General features: G+C 40.3%; 2 protein-coding genes across 3 annotated transcripts in view; both read left to right on the top strand.

Annotated features, from left to right (window-relative positions):
* Positions 1-15,438, top strand: part of BACE2 (beta-site APP-cleaving enzyme 2) — a 97,120-nt gene extending 81,682 nt beyond the window's left edge. Inside the window, exons 6-9 of the mRNA XM_019524498.1 lie at positions 1,014-1,115; positions 4,696-4,845; positions 6,690-6,858; positions 8,600-15,438. Of these exons, the coding sequence (XP_019380043.1) occupies positions 1,014-1,115; positions 4,696-4,845; positions 6,690-6,858; positions 8,600-8,853 (675 nt within the window). The 3' untranslated portion in view covers positions 8,854-15,438. The remainder of the gene's footprint in view (positions 1-1,013; positions 1,116-4,695; positions 4,846-6,689; positions 6,859-8,599) is intronic.
* A 4,858-nt stretch (positions 15,439-20,296) lies between these two features.
* The window catches only part of FAM3B (family with sequence similarity 3 member B), a 23,109-nt gene continuing 22,960 nt past the window's right edge, over positions 20,297-20,445 (top strand). The window contains exon 1 of one of the 2 annotated variants that reach the window (XM_019525542.1): positions 20,297-20,354. In XM_019525542.1, the coding sequence (XP_019381087.1) occupies positions 20,336-20,354 (19 nt within the window). In that variant the 5' untranslated portion in view covers positions 20,297-20,335. The remainder of the gene's footprint in view (positions 20,355-20,445) is intronic. The other variant, XM_019525543.1, reaches the window with a different exon arrangement.

The following is a 20,445-nucleotide window of genomic DNA, read 5'->3' as shown; positions in this document are numbered from 1 at the left end:
TGAACGTACACACACACACACACACACACACACACACATATATACACACACATTCACAGCTCCCCACAAACCCTATACCCACTCACCCACAGCTACCCACACCCCCCACAAAATCCATACCCACCGACTCGTACCCCCCACACTCCTCCACACACCCACATATACAAATATAAGACTTCATTTTGAGCTGTTATGGAATCATTTCTATATATACAGTGCAAACACATGCAAATCAGGACAAAAATATATATTTTTAATAAAATTAAAATATGTTATTACAAATGTTAGACTTTTAGTGTATAATTTGGGTTTTTTCTGGTTCCAAGGTGGCAAACCCCCTTCCCAAAAGGAGTACTTCTGGGGCCAAGTAGAGGGACTTCTGATGGCAAAGGTCAGAGTTTAGGGGTGGGACTTCCAGTCCCTAGATGGCAACCAGGGGGCTGGGCTCTTACCAAGGGGCGGAGCCACCCTTGGGGCCCCCAACAGCTCACCAAAAGTCATTAAGCAGCCCTCTAGCTGAAATAATTGTCCACCCCTGTATTATAGTGTAGCAAGACTTGTACTTAACAGTTTGTTTTTAGTTGCTTTTACACTTTTGACTCTTCTGGAGTATTTCAAACCCCCAAGACAGATAGGAGGGTACATTATTTTTTGCACCCTTGATACTGACTTGGTACTGTATTGCAAGCAGGAGTGAGGATTGCTTCCCACTGTTTCTTAAATGAGGGTACGTTGTCCTACGGGTCATGACATAGTAGGCCACTGTTCTGCACTAAAGTCATGGTGAGCCTTTACCACCATGGCAGAAGCCTTATTTTAATGTCTTGTGCTTTCATTCTTTTTCCTTCTTTTAACTCGGTCTGCCAACTGTAGAGTTCTGCCAGATTACATAAAGCAGATGCTTATGAAGACCAATAGTGAAAAGGAGCAATCTAGTAATTATTAGAAAATTACTGACTACATGCCTTAATTTGCATGCAGTGCGTTAACTGTGTTGCTTATCTTTTTCTTAGTATAATGCAGATAAGGCGATAGTAGACAGCGGCACCACCCTCCTCCGCCTGCCCCAGAAAGTCTTTACTGCTGTTGTGGAAGCTATTATTCGTACATCTTCGGTAAGCTGATGTTATCGTAAAAACTGATCTTATTCCATTGCTTGATTCTTGGAAAAAGTGTATGGGGAAATCTTTTAAGGTGTTGGTTAGCCTAAGAGCGTTTGGGTTCTCAAATTGCGGGTCACAAACAGGCGTTGGAAACGTACGAGCTTCCTGCCAATGCCACTAAAGGTAAGTTCCCAAATCAAGAAGAAAAAGATGTCAAACTAATATAGAGGTAGAATGTTGCTCTTCTTCATTTTAGAAACATTAACATAATCCCTCCTTTTTAAATTCAGAGCACTGAGCTTGAACATTTAGTTTGCTCCTTCAAAAAAAGATAAGTGTCCATAAAGTATACAGGCAAACATTTACAACTGTGCCTGTTATCAGTTGCAGACTTCATTCAATAGCTGGTTAACTCCTTACAGATCTCATTATGCCATCATACAAATGTCTGCCCAGAATTGGGCATATTGGTGATTTGAGCCAAGGTCTCCTACAGCTCAAGTGAATGTCCTAAAGACTGAACTAAAGGCTTTAAGGGGGAAAGGGGACTATTGCCTTCTGCATTTTACCCATATTGCTTTATTGTTTCTTATTAAAATGCCCCAGAATTAAACTAATTGCTTCAGTTTGCTGAATCAGCAATCATTTAGTTTGTGGGGTTGGGGGGGAATGGTTTGGGGTTTGCCTAAAACCAGTATTTTGTTTCAGCCACCAAACCAAAAATTTGAATTGTGTGCACAGCCCTAAGCAGATGGACCATTTGTGTAGTAAGGTACTGCTTAGTAAGAGTTAGTATCAGAGATGGTATTTAGTGAATTATTTATATAATGCAATAATAGCGCCATTGTGCCATTGTAGTACTTTGAAACCATGCCTTCCAGAAATACAGCATGTTGAAACTATCAACTTTGTTTAAATTAATATTCTGTGAATAAGTAGGGAGAGGAACTCTTAAATACTGCTAAAATAATTTATTTCAGTTACATGCTTGGTCTGTTTATGTAGCATAAAGCCATGTGTCTGCATCCCAAGATACATTTTTTAAGCATATAAAAGCAAGACAGGTAAATGTAATGTACTAAGCAATCATTCTGGGAAATCAAAGCATGCATTCAAAAGAGAGCACTTTTGCAGGCTTCATATACTCTCAGTCTGCATTTTATTCAGACTAGCATTTGTTTTCTACTCTAGGGAAAGTAGAGAGAGAGAGAATATTTTCTATCTTGGTAATTTTCCAGTAAGACAGACTGGGGGCCCTGTCCTTTCATGTGTTGGCCACTCAGGCCTAAGCAGTCTTCAAGCACACAGCAGTCTTTTGTCTTCAGTAAAACAGGGTGGGTTGGGATGGGGGTTACGTGTGCATGTGCATGCACTTAAATGCTTTGCTTGCCCAGGGACAAAGTGCTCAGCACCATGCAATATGCAGCCCTATTGCAGAGCAGTGGGCATAGCAGAGCATATCCCATGGGCATCTCAGCTGTTTCAGAGTTGTATGTGGAAATGAGCCGGTCAGCATCTCAAAGCATTTCTCCAAATGCTGATTTGTATAATGTCCTTGTCCTCAGACATCTGTCTAAAATAACTTGTTCCTATATGCCATGTAGGAAGGACACTGGCATCATTTGAGGGATTTTTTACCACTAGGGAATTCCCATTCCTTGGGGAAATTCTGAAATTTCACTAATATTTTTGTTAAGCATTAGAACTTGCTCTTCTGAGATTTCCCATAGAACAGGAGACTGTAAATTTTGACTTCAAAGCATTTGATCACTGATGTAATTGTGAGGGAGGGGGCAAAAGGGGCAATTAACCCAGGCATCAACTTTGGGAAGAGGGGAAGTGGGGAAAAAAAACAGCTTCAACCAGCATTCACCATCACAATAGCAGCCAGAAATCACTGCTTCCACTTTGCCCTGAGTTCCCAGTAGCCATCTCTGTGGTGCTTCATATAAAACCCCATGTTCCTTTAAAACGTTTCAAAACTCAGTGGTCCCAGCACCCAAGCTGTCAGTAGCTCCTACTTCCTGTCTGACAGGTTTCCACTCTTTACATCAGAGTGGAAACCCTGGAAGTCCCAGCTCCCAGGGGCATGGCTCTGTAGGAGCCCAGAAGGCAGATGAGCTGGCAGAAGGCTTCCCTCAGAATCACAGGCATGTACTTTTTTCCCCATGTGTAGCAATGCAAGATAGCTGAAATCTAGGCATCTGATGAAAAGGCATTTATTATCATCTGAGCAGCTCGTCTTGCCATGAGAGCACAAAGGCTGGTACCTTGGTTAGGGTACTAACCTAGTTTTTGAGGAACCCCAGTCTTCTATCACTAACCTGTATTTTGTATCCTTAACCTGTAGTATTCTGTCTTCATGCCTCAGTCCCTCATGCCTTTTTAAAAAAACCAAAACAACCCTATTAATGTAACTATGGTCCTATAACTGACTGCATTAGGAAAGGTTGAAGTCCTAAAAGAGTGTACCCCTGTATGCTAACTACCAAACTCTAGGGTTTTTATTAACATATTCATGCCAACTTTGAAACTTCCTATACCTAATTTCAAAGTACATGGTTTTAGTTTGAAATGGTTATGCAATGAATATGCAAAAATAAACTGCACAAGAAAGAATTGGGGAAAGTATTTTTTATTAACCCAAACAGAGCGGTTTCAGTGTCTCTTGCAGTAAAGTATTGTGGGGTCTGTGTGTGCTGCTTCCTAAGGAAACAGGAACAGGCACAAAGTAGTACCTTTGATTAAGGAAATGTTTTGTTTCGTCTTGCCTGGCATCTTATCAACATTGTGCTTCAAGGAGCATGAATGTTAGACAGGATGTTTGTTTTTAGGTGGAAAAACTCTACAGGGAGGTTTAGTTTGCTTTGTTGGTGCCTTGGATATGTTGGGAAACCCTGTTAATCAACTTTGATTTTAAAAGTTTTTCAAGTTATGTTGCTAAGAATTGGTATGACAGCAAGAGAGTTGAGATCAGGCCCTTACTTCTTGCCTTGAAAGTGGCATCAAGACAACAGTTTGTGTACAGGGAAGGGAATAATTTACCAGTGACCTCATGTTTAAAAGATACTGACATTTAAAAGAAAAAAAACCAAAAAACTCTGTTCAGTCCCAGCTGTATATGAAAGTTTGTAGAGGGGGTGGAGAAGTAGCAAAGGCCAGTTAGTACTTTTCCTGTTTTTTGTAGTAATCACTCAGGAGAGCTTATAAATTTGACCTTCCGGCCTCTGTATTCACTGCAGCTGGTTAAATAGTTTATTCTCTTTCCACTAGTATGGCTAAGCTTATTTTTGATCTGTACATCTAATAGAAATAGACATGTCCCACAGTTCCTCCAGAGGACTGCCACTAGATGTATTAGGCCTTATGTTATGCAGTAGTAACATTTTTCAGTAAACAGTCTTTGTATTAATCAGTCCAAGTTTCAGAATGACTTATTAGTAGATTAGGATGCTTACAGCATTCATAATTTAAAGAGGAGAAAGTACTCATGGAATACTAAGGATTAAAGTTCTAGATCATTATAAGCATCTAAAAGAGAATGTAGTTTGTATATATCCCTTTTCCCCCCCTCCCATCTCTCTCACCACAGATCCAAGAATTCTCTTCTGGATTCTGGACAGGCTCCCAGCTTGCATGCTGGGACAAAACTGAAAAGCCCTGGTCCTTATTTCCTAAAATCTCCATCTACCTGAGAGACGAAAACTCAAGCAGATCATTTCGGATCACTATCCTACCACAGGCATGAACTTGTTTTATTATTTGGATAAAATCAGAAGTTTGACCCCATCGTTTTTATCACTGTTGTAAAGCTTTCCTCTTCTCCTTATATAAACTATTTTGATTAATGTAGTGAGGCCTGAACCTAATAATTCATTTTAGCTAATTATAATTGGGGTTCATACTTTAGGAAAAATGTTTTTAACAATATTAGTGAAAAACTGGACTCTCTCTGGCAAACAGTTTTTTTGATGAAGTTTAAAAAAATGTAAAGGGGAAATAGCACGTTTAATTTTTTTAAATGGTCTCCTTACTTTGTTGATTAACATTGAGGGTTTTTTTCTGGAGATTTGAACAATTCTCAAAAATATTTTTGCCCACTTCATTGTCATGGCAGCTGTTGATCCTTCCAGATCATGTTGTATGCGTGAGAGGTCACACGCATGCATATGCCTAGGCAGGAGTTTTTGGGGGAGTGGAGGCTGCCCAGACCTTCCAACCTCCCTTTGGGCCACTGAGACAGAATCCAAAGGCCAGACTGGGTCCAGATGCTTATACAAATCAGTCATGGAGGCGCCAAACATCTGGGAACTGAACCTGGGTCTCCTGTGTGGCAGACAAGGAGTCTACCACTGAATCATAGGGGACTTGCCCACTTCATAAAGCAGCTCAAATTATGTCAGGCACCAATATAGTTTGGTTCTGATGTTTTTAATCTACTTGAGGGGTAGGCAGCTCCCAGCACACATGCTAGAGCTTGGCGTGTGAAGCCATTTTGCTTCCCCTTCCCACCCTCTGCCCCTCTTCAGGGAAGGGGCTAGGGCTATGCTGCCACAACAAGGATCGGGCCCCTCACAGCTCTCCTGCCATCTGTCCCGGGCATGCCAACATCTTAACAATTCAAGGTTGTGGGTGTTTTTGTCACTCTGCCCAAAAACATTGCTGACCCCTAACCTACTTACTTTGGAAAACAAATTGATTCGTTTCTCGTGGCACCATGATGAGAAGCACTTTTCCTGAAAATGATGCTTTTGGCAAAGGGCCCGTATGATCTCTGTGCCAAATTCCATAACTTGGTCAATTTATATTTATTAACATTATAAACCTATATGGATTATGTACTGTCTGGCTTTTAAAAAATAATGTGCTACTCACTTCTGTTTTCATCATAAGTGTGGTTCCTGATTGTATTGCAGTTGATGCTGAAAAAGCAGAGTGAACATCAACTGACCTAAGTAGCATCCCTACTTAGCACAGAGGGAGGGGGACAAAGCTCAGATGTACACTTAACTTGAAATATAGCCAAGGCTTACAGTAAGCTAAAGGATCAATGTAGGGGATGTGAGGAAAACCCTTATCAGTCTTCCATCCCCTTGGTAAAAAGTGTGTGAAATTTGACTTCAGTTTTTTCACTCTGAATATTTCTGAAACTGACAGAAATGCTGTCTGGATCCATTGCACCCTAATCATTTAAATGTTTCTGTAAGTTGAACACTTGTTCCTGACTGTCTTTATAGAATACAAAATAAAGAAAACCCCCTATTTTTTCTTCATGAAGATAACCTTAAAGTAGCAACTAATCAAAAGCCCAAATTTGAACTTAGACTTCCTAAGTCCCATCTGTTAACTTCACTGAACCTCTGCCCTCTCTTAGATATCATACAACAATTTGCTTACTCCAGTTTATTCTTTGTTTTTAATTAAATTTGAGTGACTTAAAATCAAAATTGTGGGAAACACTTTGAGTTAAAGCACCCTATTGGTCAGCATCCATGTTTTTGAACTGTAGTTATCTTCTAAATACTGTACACTCCTGCTACTTATTGTATGTCTCTTGTTTGTGTGTCTTGTTTGTTTAATGAACAGCTTTATATTCAACCCATCCTTGGGATTGGACAGAACCTGGAATGTTACCGATTTGGCATCTCTTCCTCCACGAACGCTCTGGTTATTGGTGCCACAGTTATGGAGGGTTTCTACGTCATCTTTGATAGAGTTCAAAAGAGAGTAGGCTTTGCTGTGAGTCCATGTGCAGGTAAGAGAGGAACTACTTGTGAAAAGTATCTGTCATTTTTGGAGCTGCATCAGTTAATCTGTCAACAAGAAACATTGCACAGGTTCCACAATTTGCAGATAAATAGATTCTAAAGCAAACTTTCTGCAGTATGCAATAAAGATATTTTTATGGAGGGGGGGGAAAGCCAACACAGTTTCTGTATAAAAACAAATAAATCTGTCTTTCTGACCTTTCAGCAATATTTTTTAAAAAGTTAAGGTAGTTTTAAGATGACCAAGCTGCTGTTAATACAACTTGTACTGGCCATTGATATTTCTATGGAAATATTGCTGCTAAGGAATGAGAAATAAAGGCTTCAGGCGAAGTGTAGGAAAGTCAACTTTTTCTGAAAGGTGTTTAGTAAGGAGGTACTGTATAATGAGAATTGCACTTTGCCCCACTCTTAGAAGCAAATTTTAAATAGAAATGGTGATCAAAAGCAGAAGCCCTGCATAGGCATCTATATTTGACTACAGAGGTAGACTACTTAAGGATGAGTCTTTAAAATGCAGAGACAGTACTAAGTCCATGCTCTTAGTTGCCCTAAGCAAACTAGAAAATATTCAGCCTTCCCAAGCTACAGTGCTACAGATATGAAATGTATTGTATAATTTGCTGTGTTGAACCTGCCTATTCTGCCTCTGAAATGAATAGCCCTAGCCACAAATCAGAGAAATTCTCTGCTGTTTTCCGTGGTTGAGAAAGTTCGACAGGCACATATTTTTTAAACAAATGAGTTTGTATGTAATGAAATGGCAATACATCACAGATAACATAATATGTGGGTGTCAGAAGGAAGCAGTCGGACAGGCTTCCTTGTTTGTAATACAAATCCCATTATTCCTGTTTTTCAAATCACTGGAGGTGGAGAACACTTCCTACCACACTGGATTAAAACTCTTCTTTGTAATTCTGGTTCTTCATAGCTAACTTTCTCTTCCACACTATCCTCATGTCTCGTGTCACTATCCCCCAGCTCGCCCATTTAGCCAGAATGCCAGCATTGACCTCTTCCTGAGCTTCCCTCATCTGCATCTCATGAAGATGTTTTTCTGCCCCTTACACGTGGGACCACTTCCCCTGACTTAACTCTGATGGCCAGTACTTTTTGAAATAATATCTGCTTTAAGTCTCTCTGCAAGGTCCTCCTATTCTGTGAAATGTAAATGCAGCATAACTTTTTGTCCAAAATTGTGCAGAGAGCCCTTTAAGACTCCCAGGAGGTGGGAAATGCTGGTTCTAGCTCCTCAGTCTGAGACATGCAAGTTTCCCACTTCCTGGCTGAGCGTTCCAGCCTGTCTCTTCAGCATTTTCTGCTAGTTGGCTTGGTTATTTCCCTCCTCAGCATGATGGCTGTTATGAATCCCATTCTTAAGTACCCAGCTGTCCCCATTCACTGTGTAGGGAAATCAGGAGCCTAATATGAGTTCATGAATTCCACCCCCAGAGGCAGGTAAATAAAGTTAAAGATGGCCATTCTGAGCATCATTCTAGTCCATCTCTCTATGGGTCTGGTTCTTCGTCTTTCTGTGCCTTAGTTTTCTGTTTGTAAAATTGGGATGCAAGTGCTTTGTTTCCTCCCCAGACTGTTGTGCAGATGAACATACTGCAGACTGATATGCTCAGATATGGTGGAGGTAGAGACCACTTAAGGATAATGAGGAAAGATTTCTTAAGTATTGATGGTATATCTAACATTTCTTTTCTTGTAATTTCTCAGAAATAGGTGGCTCTCCAGTATCTGAGATAGAAGGTCCTTTCTCAACAGCAGATATAGCAAGCAACTGTATTTCCACAGGAACCTTCCATGAACCACTGTTGTGGATTGCCTCCTATGTTCTCATGAGCATATGTGGCATCATCCTCCTTGTTCTGATCATCTTGCTGCTGGTCCCATCTCGGTGTAAGCATCGCTACACTAACAACGATGTAGTCAATGATGAGTCATCCTTGGTGCATCATCGCTGGAAATGAGGACCTTTTGATCATGGCTTGGGAAGCCTTAGACTCCATCAACACAACAAAGAATGAAGTGTCCAGCCTAGGAGAGGAAATGAATACCTTGTTCCTTTTTGTTGGGCACAAATCACAGTTTTCTATATATACTGCATCATAATTTTTTAAGCTTTAATTTCTAACACCCAATTCCAAACCAAAACACTAAACCCACCTTTCAAGTGTTGTCTTGCTGGATTGGTTCTATCATAATGCAACTGAGCCTTTCAGCTCCCAGTCATACCCTTTTTAAATGTTGACATGGTGTTCTTCCATTATCTGGACAAAAAGCTCATTCCTCATTCCCAAAAGAAAAGGAACCATCAGATATATCTAATGTTAATCAAGACTTGAATGTGGGGGGGAAGGGCAAGTTTTAATGAGTTTTCTTATTAGTCACATTAAAGAAATAATGTTTGGTTTATATCAGTTCATTTTAAAAACAGTGCTTACAGAATAGGGGAGGTGGAAAGATCAGTATTGTGCAGCTAACAAAAGCAATTTATGTGAAGAGGAAACTGACTTTTTTCACAGTGAGGCTACTGGTGTCATTTGAGTAGGTCTTTGTTCATTAGCTGCCCTTCCAAAATAGTTTGAGAGGGGAAAAACAGGGAAGCCAAACTGTTGTTCTGCCTTAGTGTAAAACAAGACTACCTCGATAAAATTAAAAGGGCACTTACTATCGGTAAGTGGGTGGCACTAAGAGCTGCTTTTTAGCTGTTTTAGAACAGATGAAAATCCTGTACCACAAAATGCAACCCTTGTTTCCAAAATAGCATTTTGCTTAATCCTTCTGAGAGGTTTATAAAATAGCTTTTCACATAATCACATAAAAAAAAAATCCTCTCAGTTTTCCACCCGTGTCATCTCCCTCTCAGTTTGGGCACATTGCTGTTTAGAGTAGAAGAGGGTTCACTATATGTGAATGGCACAGAGCAGATAATTGTTAAGGGCAGATGTTGCTTTTTACATCTCTCTTGGCATCTCTAGTGATTACAAGGAAAAACAATAAAATGTAAAGCAAATTCTAAAGAGAAAACGAAACCATGTTTGCTGAGCCCAGCCATCTGAAAGTTCAATAAATATAAAAAGTATTTCTCTTTTGAATAAACTCTGGAAGCTTTGGTGACACTGACTAGCTGTTTAACTTGAATAGCAATTGAAGATTTTTTAGTTTTAGTTTTTGTGATATGTCCATCTTGGTGAGAGAGCGTTATACGCAGTAGTGGGAAACCTGTATAACAAACTGAAAGTATATTGGTTTCGTAGCCCTAAATAAATGTGTGTGTGTGGATTTGGATTTTTTCGGGGAGGGAGAGGCATGATAGACCAGATACATATCTCAGTTGAACAGGTATAAAACTTAAATTTAACAGAGACAAGAAATGTTGGTACTTTCTTTAAAGCCTAAAAAGACTTTTCTTACAGCTAAGAAAGGTGGTGCAGGAACTAGGCTCAAATCCAATTTTATTTACTTTTTTAAAAATCACAAAGCTAAAAGGGCCTCTTTTTCCTTCTTTTTGCATTTTTGTTGGATTTAAGTAAAAGGGTTGGAGTTTGTTCTGACATCTGGAAGTGATTTTCTTGATACTGAGAGTTGGAAATATTAGGAGGAAGGGATTTCTGAGTTGTTTTCTGCTTTTTATTTTTTACCGACCTTTATCAAAAATTGAATTTAAGGAATGCAAGAATCTGTGCAGCTTAAATTATAAAACCTTCATATAATTAGGCTTCTACTAATAGATGCAGTTGTTTATCATTTAGAAAACAATGCAACTTTCCTTTTTAATTCTTGTAGACTAAAAAAGATTCTTTTTTCCTTCGTCAGTCCTAAGATTCACATAACTAAAATCATGCTAAGAAAGTTGTAACTCTTGTGTTTCCTCAGGTGAACCAAGTGATTAAGTTTCCTTCATATATATCATGGTATTTCTGTTCTATAATCTAATTTCAGTTGAACTTTTTAAAAGTTTTTCTTTGTACAAAGAGCCAGTAAGATCTGATTCTTAGAGATGCCGGGTACCAGCCACTATTAATATCAGCCAGCATTAACAGCGTTTGTTTGCTCTTGACAATCAGGTCCACACCTCTTTAAGCGACAGCTCATAGCGCTAAAATGGACGAGCAGCGCGCTAAAATGTAAGAGAAGGTTCCACTGAGCTTGAATCAAAGCAATAGATTTTATTTTGGAAAGAACGGTGCTGCTAATTCTGCAATCCAGCTCCATATAGTACTCCTGGGTTTGCCTCAGCTCATAGCTAGTAATATAAAAAGTCATGTTCCTTTTTCTTTAGGAAATATCTTAAATAATCTTGTCACCTTTTCCTTGAAGTCCGAATAATTTTTTACCCATTGTTCCACCGCCTGGATCAACAGCACAGGAGAGAAAGTACCACCTTTATTACTTTTGAAGAGCAAAAATTGTGTACTATTAAAATACTTTTTACTTCAGCTTTTTTCTTATTAAGGAAGGAATTTAGCAGTCAGATTATTGGATAATGTTCCAGGTATGCTTTGTAATGACAAGCTAGATCTCTCCAGAGTAGTTCAGTGAAGCCTTTTAATGCTCTATAAAAGGCCTTGAGTTCACCCTTTCATTTTTGAATGTCATTGGTCAAGACATTTTAATAGAAATGCTTGAATTATATAAGCAATAATCTGGTAACAGAAATGAAATACTCCTGCAGTGTGAGATTTTCATGGCATCCCTTGCCACTAAAATTTGGCTTATAGTAAAGATGTTGTTAGTGACATCTGCTAGCAGCACAAACTTCATATCAGACTGTAAATTGATACTTGCAGTGGCAGATATTCAGGTGAGTATTGCTTTGTTGCTCTGGCAACAAGAAGAGCAATCCTAACCCTTGAGGGTTCATTTTTAGCCTGCAGCACATTAAGAAAAATAATGCACTTGAGCATTTTTCTATGAAAGATGAAGCTCAATGGTAGACTGCAATTTTACCAACTGTGGTTTAGTAAAGAAGATTTTTTTTAAATGAAGTGCTCTAAGGGATTCTCTACTTGTGTTAACTAACTTCAGGGATATTCTTTGATTAAAGCATGCCTTCACATACAAAGTTCAGGGTAAAGATGGTAGGGTTTGACTTCCAAGATAATTTGTTGCTTGTAATATAATATATCCCAAGTGGTGGGTTACTAGACAATACATCCCAGTGCCCATATGCTCTTAATTTTGGGAGCAGTGCCTTTGTATACCATGCTATTTACCAGACAAGTGTGGGGAAAAATATCTTTAATTGCATGGAGCTTCTTTAATAATAGCTGATTCATAATGAATGCTATGTGTGATTGAATTCAAATTATGCTTGAATTTGAGCTAAAGCAAGGGATACAACAGTTCTGTCCCACTGGTCCATCTGCTGTCAGAGTTCAGTTTCAGAAATGTTACCTCAGATACCTTGTACAACTCAGGCTTTGAGAAAAATAGATTAAATGACTTTGTAAGCATTTGTTTCAAGTGCTGTAAATAAAGTTTAGTTCAGCTTTAACATAAAGCAGCCTATATTGCACCTATCACATTTATATTGAAAATAATGAATATTATGCATCAAAGGAATATAATATTCTTGGCTTTGGTTTTGTACTAGCAGTTAATAGTAAATCACAAACTACATGGAGATGTTCTTACTTCTGACTCTTTTTTTTTAAATTGAGGAAATGCTAACCTTTTAACAATAGCTTAATCTTTATTAGCTGAAAGCCAGTCACTGGGAAGAACAACAAGGGCTGTTTCTCATGTCAAATGAAGTCTTCCTTGGGACTGATGATTAAAAGATTTATCTAATTTGGTTGTTGACAGTTACTTGTATGTATGGAAGTTTCGGGAAGCAATCATCAAAACAGGGTAGTAGTAGCTTTGTTGAATGGGATCTATTTTTCCCTGGTAATCCAGGGAGACAGACATTTTAAATTTTAGAGAAGTGAGTGAGAGAAATCATTAAAGTGATTCTTGACATTTTTAAAGATTCTAAGATTAGTTTTTCAGTTCTGCCTTCAGCGTGAAGAAACCTAGCAAGGTAATTTGTGGCACTGAGTGCAAATAAATAAAAAAATTTCAAGTAAGATGTTACTTATTGCTGTATTTTATCAACTCTTCCAAGACTATAACTTGTGAAATTGTCCTTTTTAAAATGATACAAATTATCAAAAAAATGTATTAATTGTTGACTAATACATATTCCTGTAGATCTAAGTTATGTTACGGCTTGACTCCCTGATGGATGAAAACATTGGAAATTGGAAACGACTTGCCTCCACTCCCTTGACCAGAACTAAGAATTGCAGTGGTTAGGAAATACTGAAAACACAGTTAAGCCATTTGGAATCTCTTATTTTTAGATACCTAGTTCAAACTTAGGCCAGGTTTTTAAAGTTCCAAAGCCTTATTCTTCTTTAATGGCTTGTCATTTAAACCCTCTAAAATTAAGGATAGTTTTAGTCAAGATTCTGGATGAGAGTTGTTTGTATTGAAGAAGCCACTGTCACAAATTGCACCAACTGAGAAGAAAGTTGAGGCTTATTTGCAACTAATTAGTTATGCAAATTAACATGAAAATGGAACTGTAATCTTTCCTAACAAAGATCCAAATCAAGGCTGAGGGGCAATAAAACTCACCTGTGGATACATAATATCTTACTTCAGTCTTTCACTTCTCGTGAGAATTCACTTGCTGTATTTTTTTTAAAACAAGACTACCCTAAGGTATCAGTTAAGCTTAGTGAGTATTTTGTATCCATTCTGTTATGAATAACTGGCCAAATAATTTCGAAATGGATTTTACAGTTAGCCACTGAATATTTTTTCCTGAATCATATATGTTGTTACATTACCAGTGCTTTGTTTGCAGGTATACAAAACTAAGTTATTTAACATTTTAAAACAATTGCCTCCATTAGTTTCACAAAAATATTTTGTGTTTAATTTTTTTTTCTTTTCACTAAATACTCGCAGTCAGTTTTAGCTTGGCTGGATGTTGAGTTTTAAATAGTTTCAAAGAAACTCTTTCTACTCTGACCTAAGCAAAACCCCGCTACGGGTAGGAATTTTTCAGCCAACCGAAGGTCAAAATATAAAAAAAAATCTTGCTTTCTAAAGGAATATCACCTTCAACTAAATGTTCAGTCTGGTACGAGGCAGTGACTGCTTTCTTACAAAAACTGACTCCAACTTACCTGTTGGGGGGAGGGAAATAGAGAACACTGACACAACTGCCTCCTTTCCTTTGGAATAAAACCATAAGAAACTGACAAAACCATCAATGTATGCCTAATCAATAAGGATAACTTAAACTGTTTAATGTTAATGTCAGAATATCTACATATATATTTTTCATGCCATCTAGGAGATGTACAGGGGAGGGAGGAGAATAGGAGATAATTCTAAAAAGAGCCCAGACTTGAGGAAGCTGCCAGGAGAGTTGGTCAGTAATGGCAGAACCAGCCTTTAAGCATCTGATTGCTTCTGGCATTCTAGTGTAAAAGACCCCATGTATTTGGCCATACTGCTGCCACACCAACAAAACCAGGCATCCCACCACCCATGGTCCCTTCTTTCCAACTCTGAAGTCCCCAGCTTTCCAGATTGAATGACTTGACCCATTTGGATTCCACAGGAGTGGGCAGGAAAGAAAGAGGGGAGTCAATGCAGCTTGGCAAAGTGCCTAAGCCATCTTTCATTAAGGATAATTAAAAGACTCCCATGGATTTTAATGAGTTGAATCAGTCCTAAAACAGCTAAGCCAGGCAGGTTGTGCAAATTGGCCTAGTTTGATACCTAGAAGAGGCCCTGAATATCACTTCTTGGCTTATTTTATAGAACCTATGCAAGGTAGGTTGATATCTATGCAGTCGGCAGGGGATTACGTAATTATTTTAGGGAAGCTTAAAATGACTGAGCCTGCAATGATGGATAGTATAATCCTTTGCCCCTTGCCAAAAAAATCATGGGAAGTGAGTTAGTCGAATTGTCAAGCTTGTGTTTGACTTTATTTCAATTTCTTGTCAGCAAGGTATGTATTATTTCAATGCGTCCTCTGAAGAGTGTTACTAGCCAGTAAAATGTGCATTTTATATCCCAAAAATTTGAGTTCTGAAACAGGATTTATCTAGAGAAGAAAACCTAAATGACGAAATCGTGTTTTAAATTCCCTTGCTGTCTAAAAACCTAAATGCGTGGACTTCTCAAAATCTGTTAATATTCTATTCAGTGCCACATGATACACCTGATGGAAACTTCACTTAAGGAAACAATTCAATTCACTGGAGAAATTTCTCCACATGCGAGCCTGATTTTATTTTAATGGGTCACCGATCCTAATTAAAGGAAAATGGGGTCAAAATATTGAGATAGGTATGAAGAGGCTTAGTTGCTTTTTAAAAGCTGGTCTTCAGCTGCTGTAGAATATTTGTCCAAATTACTGCTAAGCATCATTACTGGATTTTTCTAAAGGTTGGTATTTTTGTACTTAATGTCCCACTGTTTTCAGATGTGCACTTTGTAAAAATTAAAGTTTCTGCTTTAAAATAAATAATTCCTCTAGCCTGTTCAGTGTGTCTTGTTCAGTTCTATGGAGTTTCATTTTGTAAGTACTAATGCTCTGTTGTTCACCTGACTGCTACTTAATACAATGAGGCTTTAAACTCACAAGTGAGTGGAGAACAAATCTGTAACTGGTTTGAAGTTTTAAAATTTGTAGATGTATCAACAGGAGCGGATCCAGGGGGCTGCAGTAGTACGGTTGCACCCTTCTTCAATAGTGAGGCTTAACTGCCATCGGCCTCAGTTCCCCAGAGCTGCAGGTGCCTGGGTGCCCAAGGCATAACTGGATCTCCAGGCTGGTAGGGGATATGCAGGAGGACCAAAACAGAAGAAGGGGAGGCTGGCCGTTACTCCCTGGCTGACGGGGATGGGGGAAACTCCAGGCTATTCATGCTGCTCCAGCAGGGGGCCATTAGGATCAGCTGCACAGGATGCTGTGTTCAGTGACACAGAGCAGGTCCCTAATCCCTGTTCCCTCCTCAAGGTTTCTCCCATGAGCCTGGAGCTCCAACTGTGGGAAATGACTGCATTGGGTATTAGGCTGCACTGGGGACCATGGCATTGGTGGACATTCCCCCTCCTTCCAGCACCTGCTTCTGGCCAGTGGGGACCACCCAGGGGTCTAAACAGGAAGCAGGCACTGCAAGTGGGGGCTCCATCTGCTGCTATCCCTGACTGAGCCCAGCACCCCAAGCAGCCACTTGCCACAGCCCCCAACTGGAGTAGGGCAGGAGCAGCTCCAGGGCTCACCTGCCTCTGGTCAGCTGCGGACAGTGGTAGTGGTGGGCTGGTCCAGGGAATGGTAGGAGGATGGAGAGGTAACGGTGTCAGACCTGCTTCAGGGACTCAAAAATGTCACCAGCAGATGATGCTACAGCATGATCTGCCCACAGGATGGGAGCACCCCAACTTTCCCTTTTCCTGAAATCATAGTTCTACCTAGATGTAATTATGAATCCTTTTAGTGAAAAATGATTTTTCACTTATTCAATAAAATTGACCCCTTTTTGCTTCAGCTCTCAAACAAAATAAGTTGCTAGCAGAGAAAACATCAGTCACGGCACACTTCAACCAACCAGACAAAACTTTTCATTTGGAAGGATGGAATCCATGATTACAATACTAACATTTGGTTATTTTTAAAAATTCATAATGATCTGGCTAAACATGAAAAGGAACACAAACTTGGCTTAGATTCTTGTTTTTTAGCGCATCTTGTTTTGATATTTCCTTTCTTAACGTAAGAGATAAAGAAATCTTTAACATGTCCTGCTTGTTGTCTCCCAAAGGTGGCACTCTTGCATAAACTTCCCTTTATATTCTTGTTTCTTCTTTGTATTTTATTTTTAATGAGCTCTATTAACAGTTAAGTGAAGTGTTTTTTGTTTTTTTTTTCTTTTTACCTATTTTCACGTGCAAGCTTGCCATAAGGATAGTCTGGTTTATCTTGAAGAATCAGTACTCTCTTTTTGAAGTCAGTTTCCAGAAATGTATTGCTAAAGATAGTGGATTAAGCAAGTGATATTAAATGAAAATTGAACGTCATCTACTTAGCACTTCTGCATGCATAAGACTATCCATTTCAGTTGATTATTGCTTTTTCCTCCTTGATGAAATCTAATACATCCATTTTTCCAACTTTTTGATAGTGAGCAATAGAAGCATTTTGAATTAGTTCCTGTTCTTGTTCGTCTTCTAGACAAACGTGCACTGTATTATGTATGGACCGTGAAATGTTCATCTGTTTTCCATAGGAGTGCTAACCCTAAAACTCTGTAAAACAGTCTAATACTAACATATCCATAGTTGGACTAGTTTAGTTTAGCACTCAGACTTCTGCCACTTTTAAAGCAAGGTCATTTTAGCATTCATAAGCAAAACACTTACTGAGTGTACAAAACTGAATGAAAAACTCTTCAAGAATGCTATAGTGAGCAAAAACCTTATTTAAAGCCAAAATGTTCTGAGCCAAGCTTAAATTTATAGTACAGTCAAGCATTTGAAAGCATGAAAGTTGACAGTTTAAAGTACCTACATTTTTTCACTGCACCACCTCAATTACATCTTCATAGATTCATAGATGTTGGGGTCGGAAGGGACCTCAGTAAGTTGAGTCTGACCCCCTGCCCTGGGCAGGAAAGAGTGCTGGGGTCAGATGACCCCAACCAGATGCTTGTCCAGTCTCCCCTTGAAGACCCCCAAGGTAGGGGTCAAGCACCACCTCCCTTGGAAGCCCATTCCAGATTCTGGCAACCCTTACTGTAAAGAAGTTCTCTCTAATGTCCAAACTAAATCCACTCTCCATCAATTTGTGGCCATTGTTCCTAGTTGCTCCAAGAGGTGCCCTAGTAAATTGGACATCTCCTATTCCCTGCTGCCGTCCCCTGATGAATTTATAGGTAGCCACAAGATCACCTCTCAGCCTTCTCTTGCCTTTCCTAATTTTGTTTTCAATTGTTTTGCAAAGTGTGTAGCACTTTGAAGTATTTGTTAGAGTTAGGCTGAGTATTTCATTTATTGGTAAAATTCTGGACAGCCATTGTACTTGTGTAGCTGTATTGCTCTAAACTTTGAGGAGCACTGGCTTATAACTGATTTTGTGTCTCCCAGGCCCTGTTAGATATGTTTCTATTATGTACCTGAATCTTTGTTGGTACTTGAAATCATTGTATCTGACAATGTTTCATCTCTCAAAATTTGGCATTTAAAAGAATGGAGTTAATGTCCTTTTAATATGCTGTTTACTTAACCTGTAATTTGTGTATTGTTTCTTGCCAGGTGTGGATGGTTGTAGGACAGGATAGGGTTGACTCTGCCAATAGATAAATAATGGCTTATCAGAATGGGTTTTTGTGGTCATGGATAACATGAAACAGTTTGTCGGACCAAAACCATTAAAGTGTGGACTTCAGATAACTTCCACATGAATATTTACTTTCCAATTTCTCAGCATAACTAATGTTTAACTTTAAATCTAACTTCTCTGGCTGTTAAATATTTGTGATATCTACAGATAGATAGATATTTTTTGCTGAGTCTAAGTTTCTTTGAGGTTTTGTTTTGACAATTAAAATCCCTTGTAGGGATTTTTTTAACCTTTCATTTACTAATATAGTCTTTGGGTCACATTTACACCCTTTTCACTAATACAGCTCATTCTTGCATAATCCTGGAAGTTCAGCTCAGTTCTAGGGGTGCAGGTTGCAGCTGTGTTGGTCTAAGGACATAGGCAGACAATGCTCTTTTCGTGAATCTGGTATCTTTTATTAGACCAACTTAAATAGTTGGAAAACAGTTATTAAGCAAGCTTTCGGGTTCAAAAACGCTTTGTCAGGCTAAGGAAGTTTCAGCAGTTGGTGTGTGCTCTTCCTGGATGGAATGAAAAGTAAGGAAGCCGGAGGCTGGGCTGGTGTGCATGCAAGATGGACAGTCAGTGAAAATGTAGATTGAGGAGTCAATGGGTGAGACAGGTAGTGGGGGGAGAGAGAGAGAGAGAAAAGGGGGATGAAAGTGGAGAGGTACCTGGGGAGTCAGATGTCAGGCAGGTAATAATGTGTCCTAAATCCAATGTCTTTAGTCCATGATTTTTAGTATGCAGGAGGCTGATGAAGTGGAGTTCATAGGCTCGTCTCTGGGAAGTGTTTTGTAAGTTTCCTTTGAGGATCAAGACTGAAAGATGGGGGACAGAGTGGTTTTCTTGTAAGAAATGTTGCCCCCACCAGTAATTGGGTATTCCTGTCTTCGATAGATTTCCGGTGTGCATTCATTCTGGTGCGCAGTTGTTGTTTGGTCTCTCCTACATATTTTCCATCCATTTGGTGCACTGGATGAGATGTGTTACATTTCTGGAGGTGCAGGTGTAAGATCCAGGAATGGTGATGGCTCTATTGTGGGGTGTAGTCATTGTGGGGTGGTGGAGATGTGTTGGCAGGCTTTACATTTCTTGTCCTGGCGTGGTCTGGATCCAGTTGGTGCATCTGAAGGCTAGGATGGGTGGCTTTGGGAAGATCTTTTTAAGAGCAGGGTGTCTTTCTAGTATGGGTTGCAATTGTCTGAGGATTTTCTGTACAGGTTTGAGGCAGGGGTGATGTCATGTGTCCCTCAAACCTCAAACAATTGGGAGTCCCTGGCAGGTTTGGAGGGTCCCTGGGGGTCCTGGTGGGTTTTGGGAGGGATGCCTGAGCCACTGGGAGGGTCTCTGATGGGTTTTGGAGGGTCTCAGTTACTAGGGGGGTCCCCAGTGGGTCTGGGGGGGACCCCTGAGCTACTAAGGAGGCCTCTGGTGGGTTTGGGGAGGTTCCTGAGTTGTTGGGCATCCCTGACAGGTTGTATGGGGTCCCTGAGTTTTGGGGGGTCCCTCAGTCCCCCAGCAGGGACCCCCAAAATGCAGGGAGTTTTTACAGGGTCCTTGGTTAGGGGGTCCCTAGTGGGTTTGGGGGCATCCTTCAGTTACTAGATGAGGTTCTGAGTGAGTTGGGGGGAGCCCCTCCATTGCTAGTGGGGGTCCCTGGTGGGTTTGAGGGTCCCTCATTTACCAGAGGGGGTTCCGAGTGGGTTTGGGGGGTCCCTCGGTCGCTAGAGGGGGTCCCTGGTGCGTTTGGGGGGATCCCCTCTGTTACCAGTTCCCACGGGGTTTGGGAGGTTCCTCCGTTAGCGGGGGGGGGATTCCCGGTGGGTTGGGGGGTATTCCTGAGCTATTGGGGGTGCGTGGCCGATGCCAGGGTGGGTTACGGCAGCTTTTAGGCGGGTGGCCTGGCAACTATCGGTTCGTGTGTCTGTCCGCTGTGGCTCGGGGCGTGGCGGGAAGGCGGCGCGGGAGCAGCCCGCAGGGCCCGCGCTGTTCCGGCTGCGGGCGGAGGGTGCAGAAGCCTGCGCGCTTTCTGCTGCCGGGGAGGAGGCACGATGCGCGCGGCCGCCGGCAGTGAGTAGCGCGGCACTGCCATGACCATGACCATGGCCATTGCGATGGGGAGGGGGCGAGTCACAGGCCCGTCTTGCAGCAAGGGCTGAGA

The sequence above is a fragment of the Gavialis gangeticus genome, unplaced genomic scaffold (assembly GCF_001723915.1).
Source record: "Gavialis gangeticus isolate Ggan-Ray unplaced genomic scaffold, GavGan_comp1, whole genome shotgun sequence".
NCBI classification, from domain to species: domain Eukaryota; kingdom Metazoa; phylum Chordata; order Crocodylia; family Gavialidae; genus Gavialis; species Gavialis gangeticus.
The sequence above is the reverse complement of the archived record's forward strand: the minus strand, read 5'-3'. Positions and strand labels throughout refer to the sequence as shown.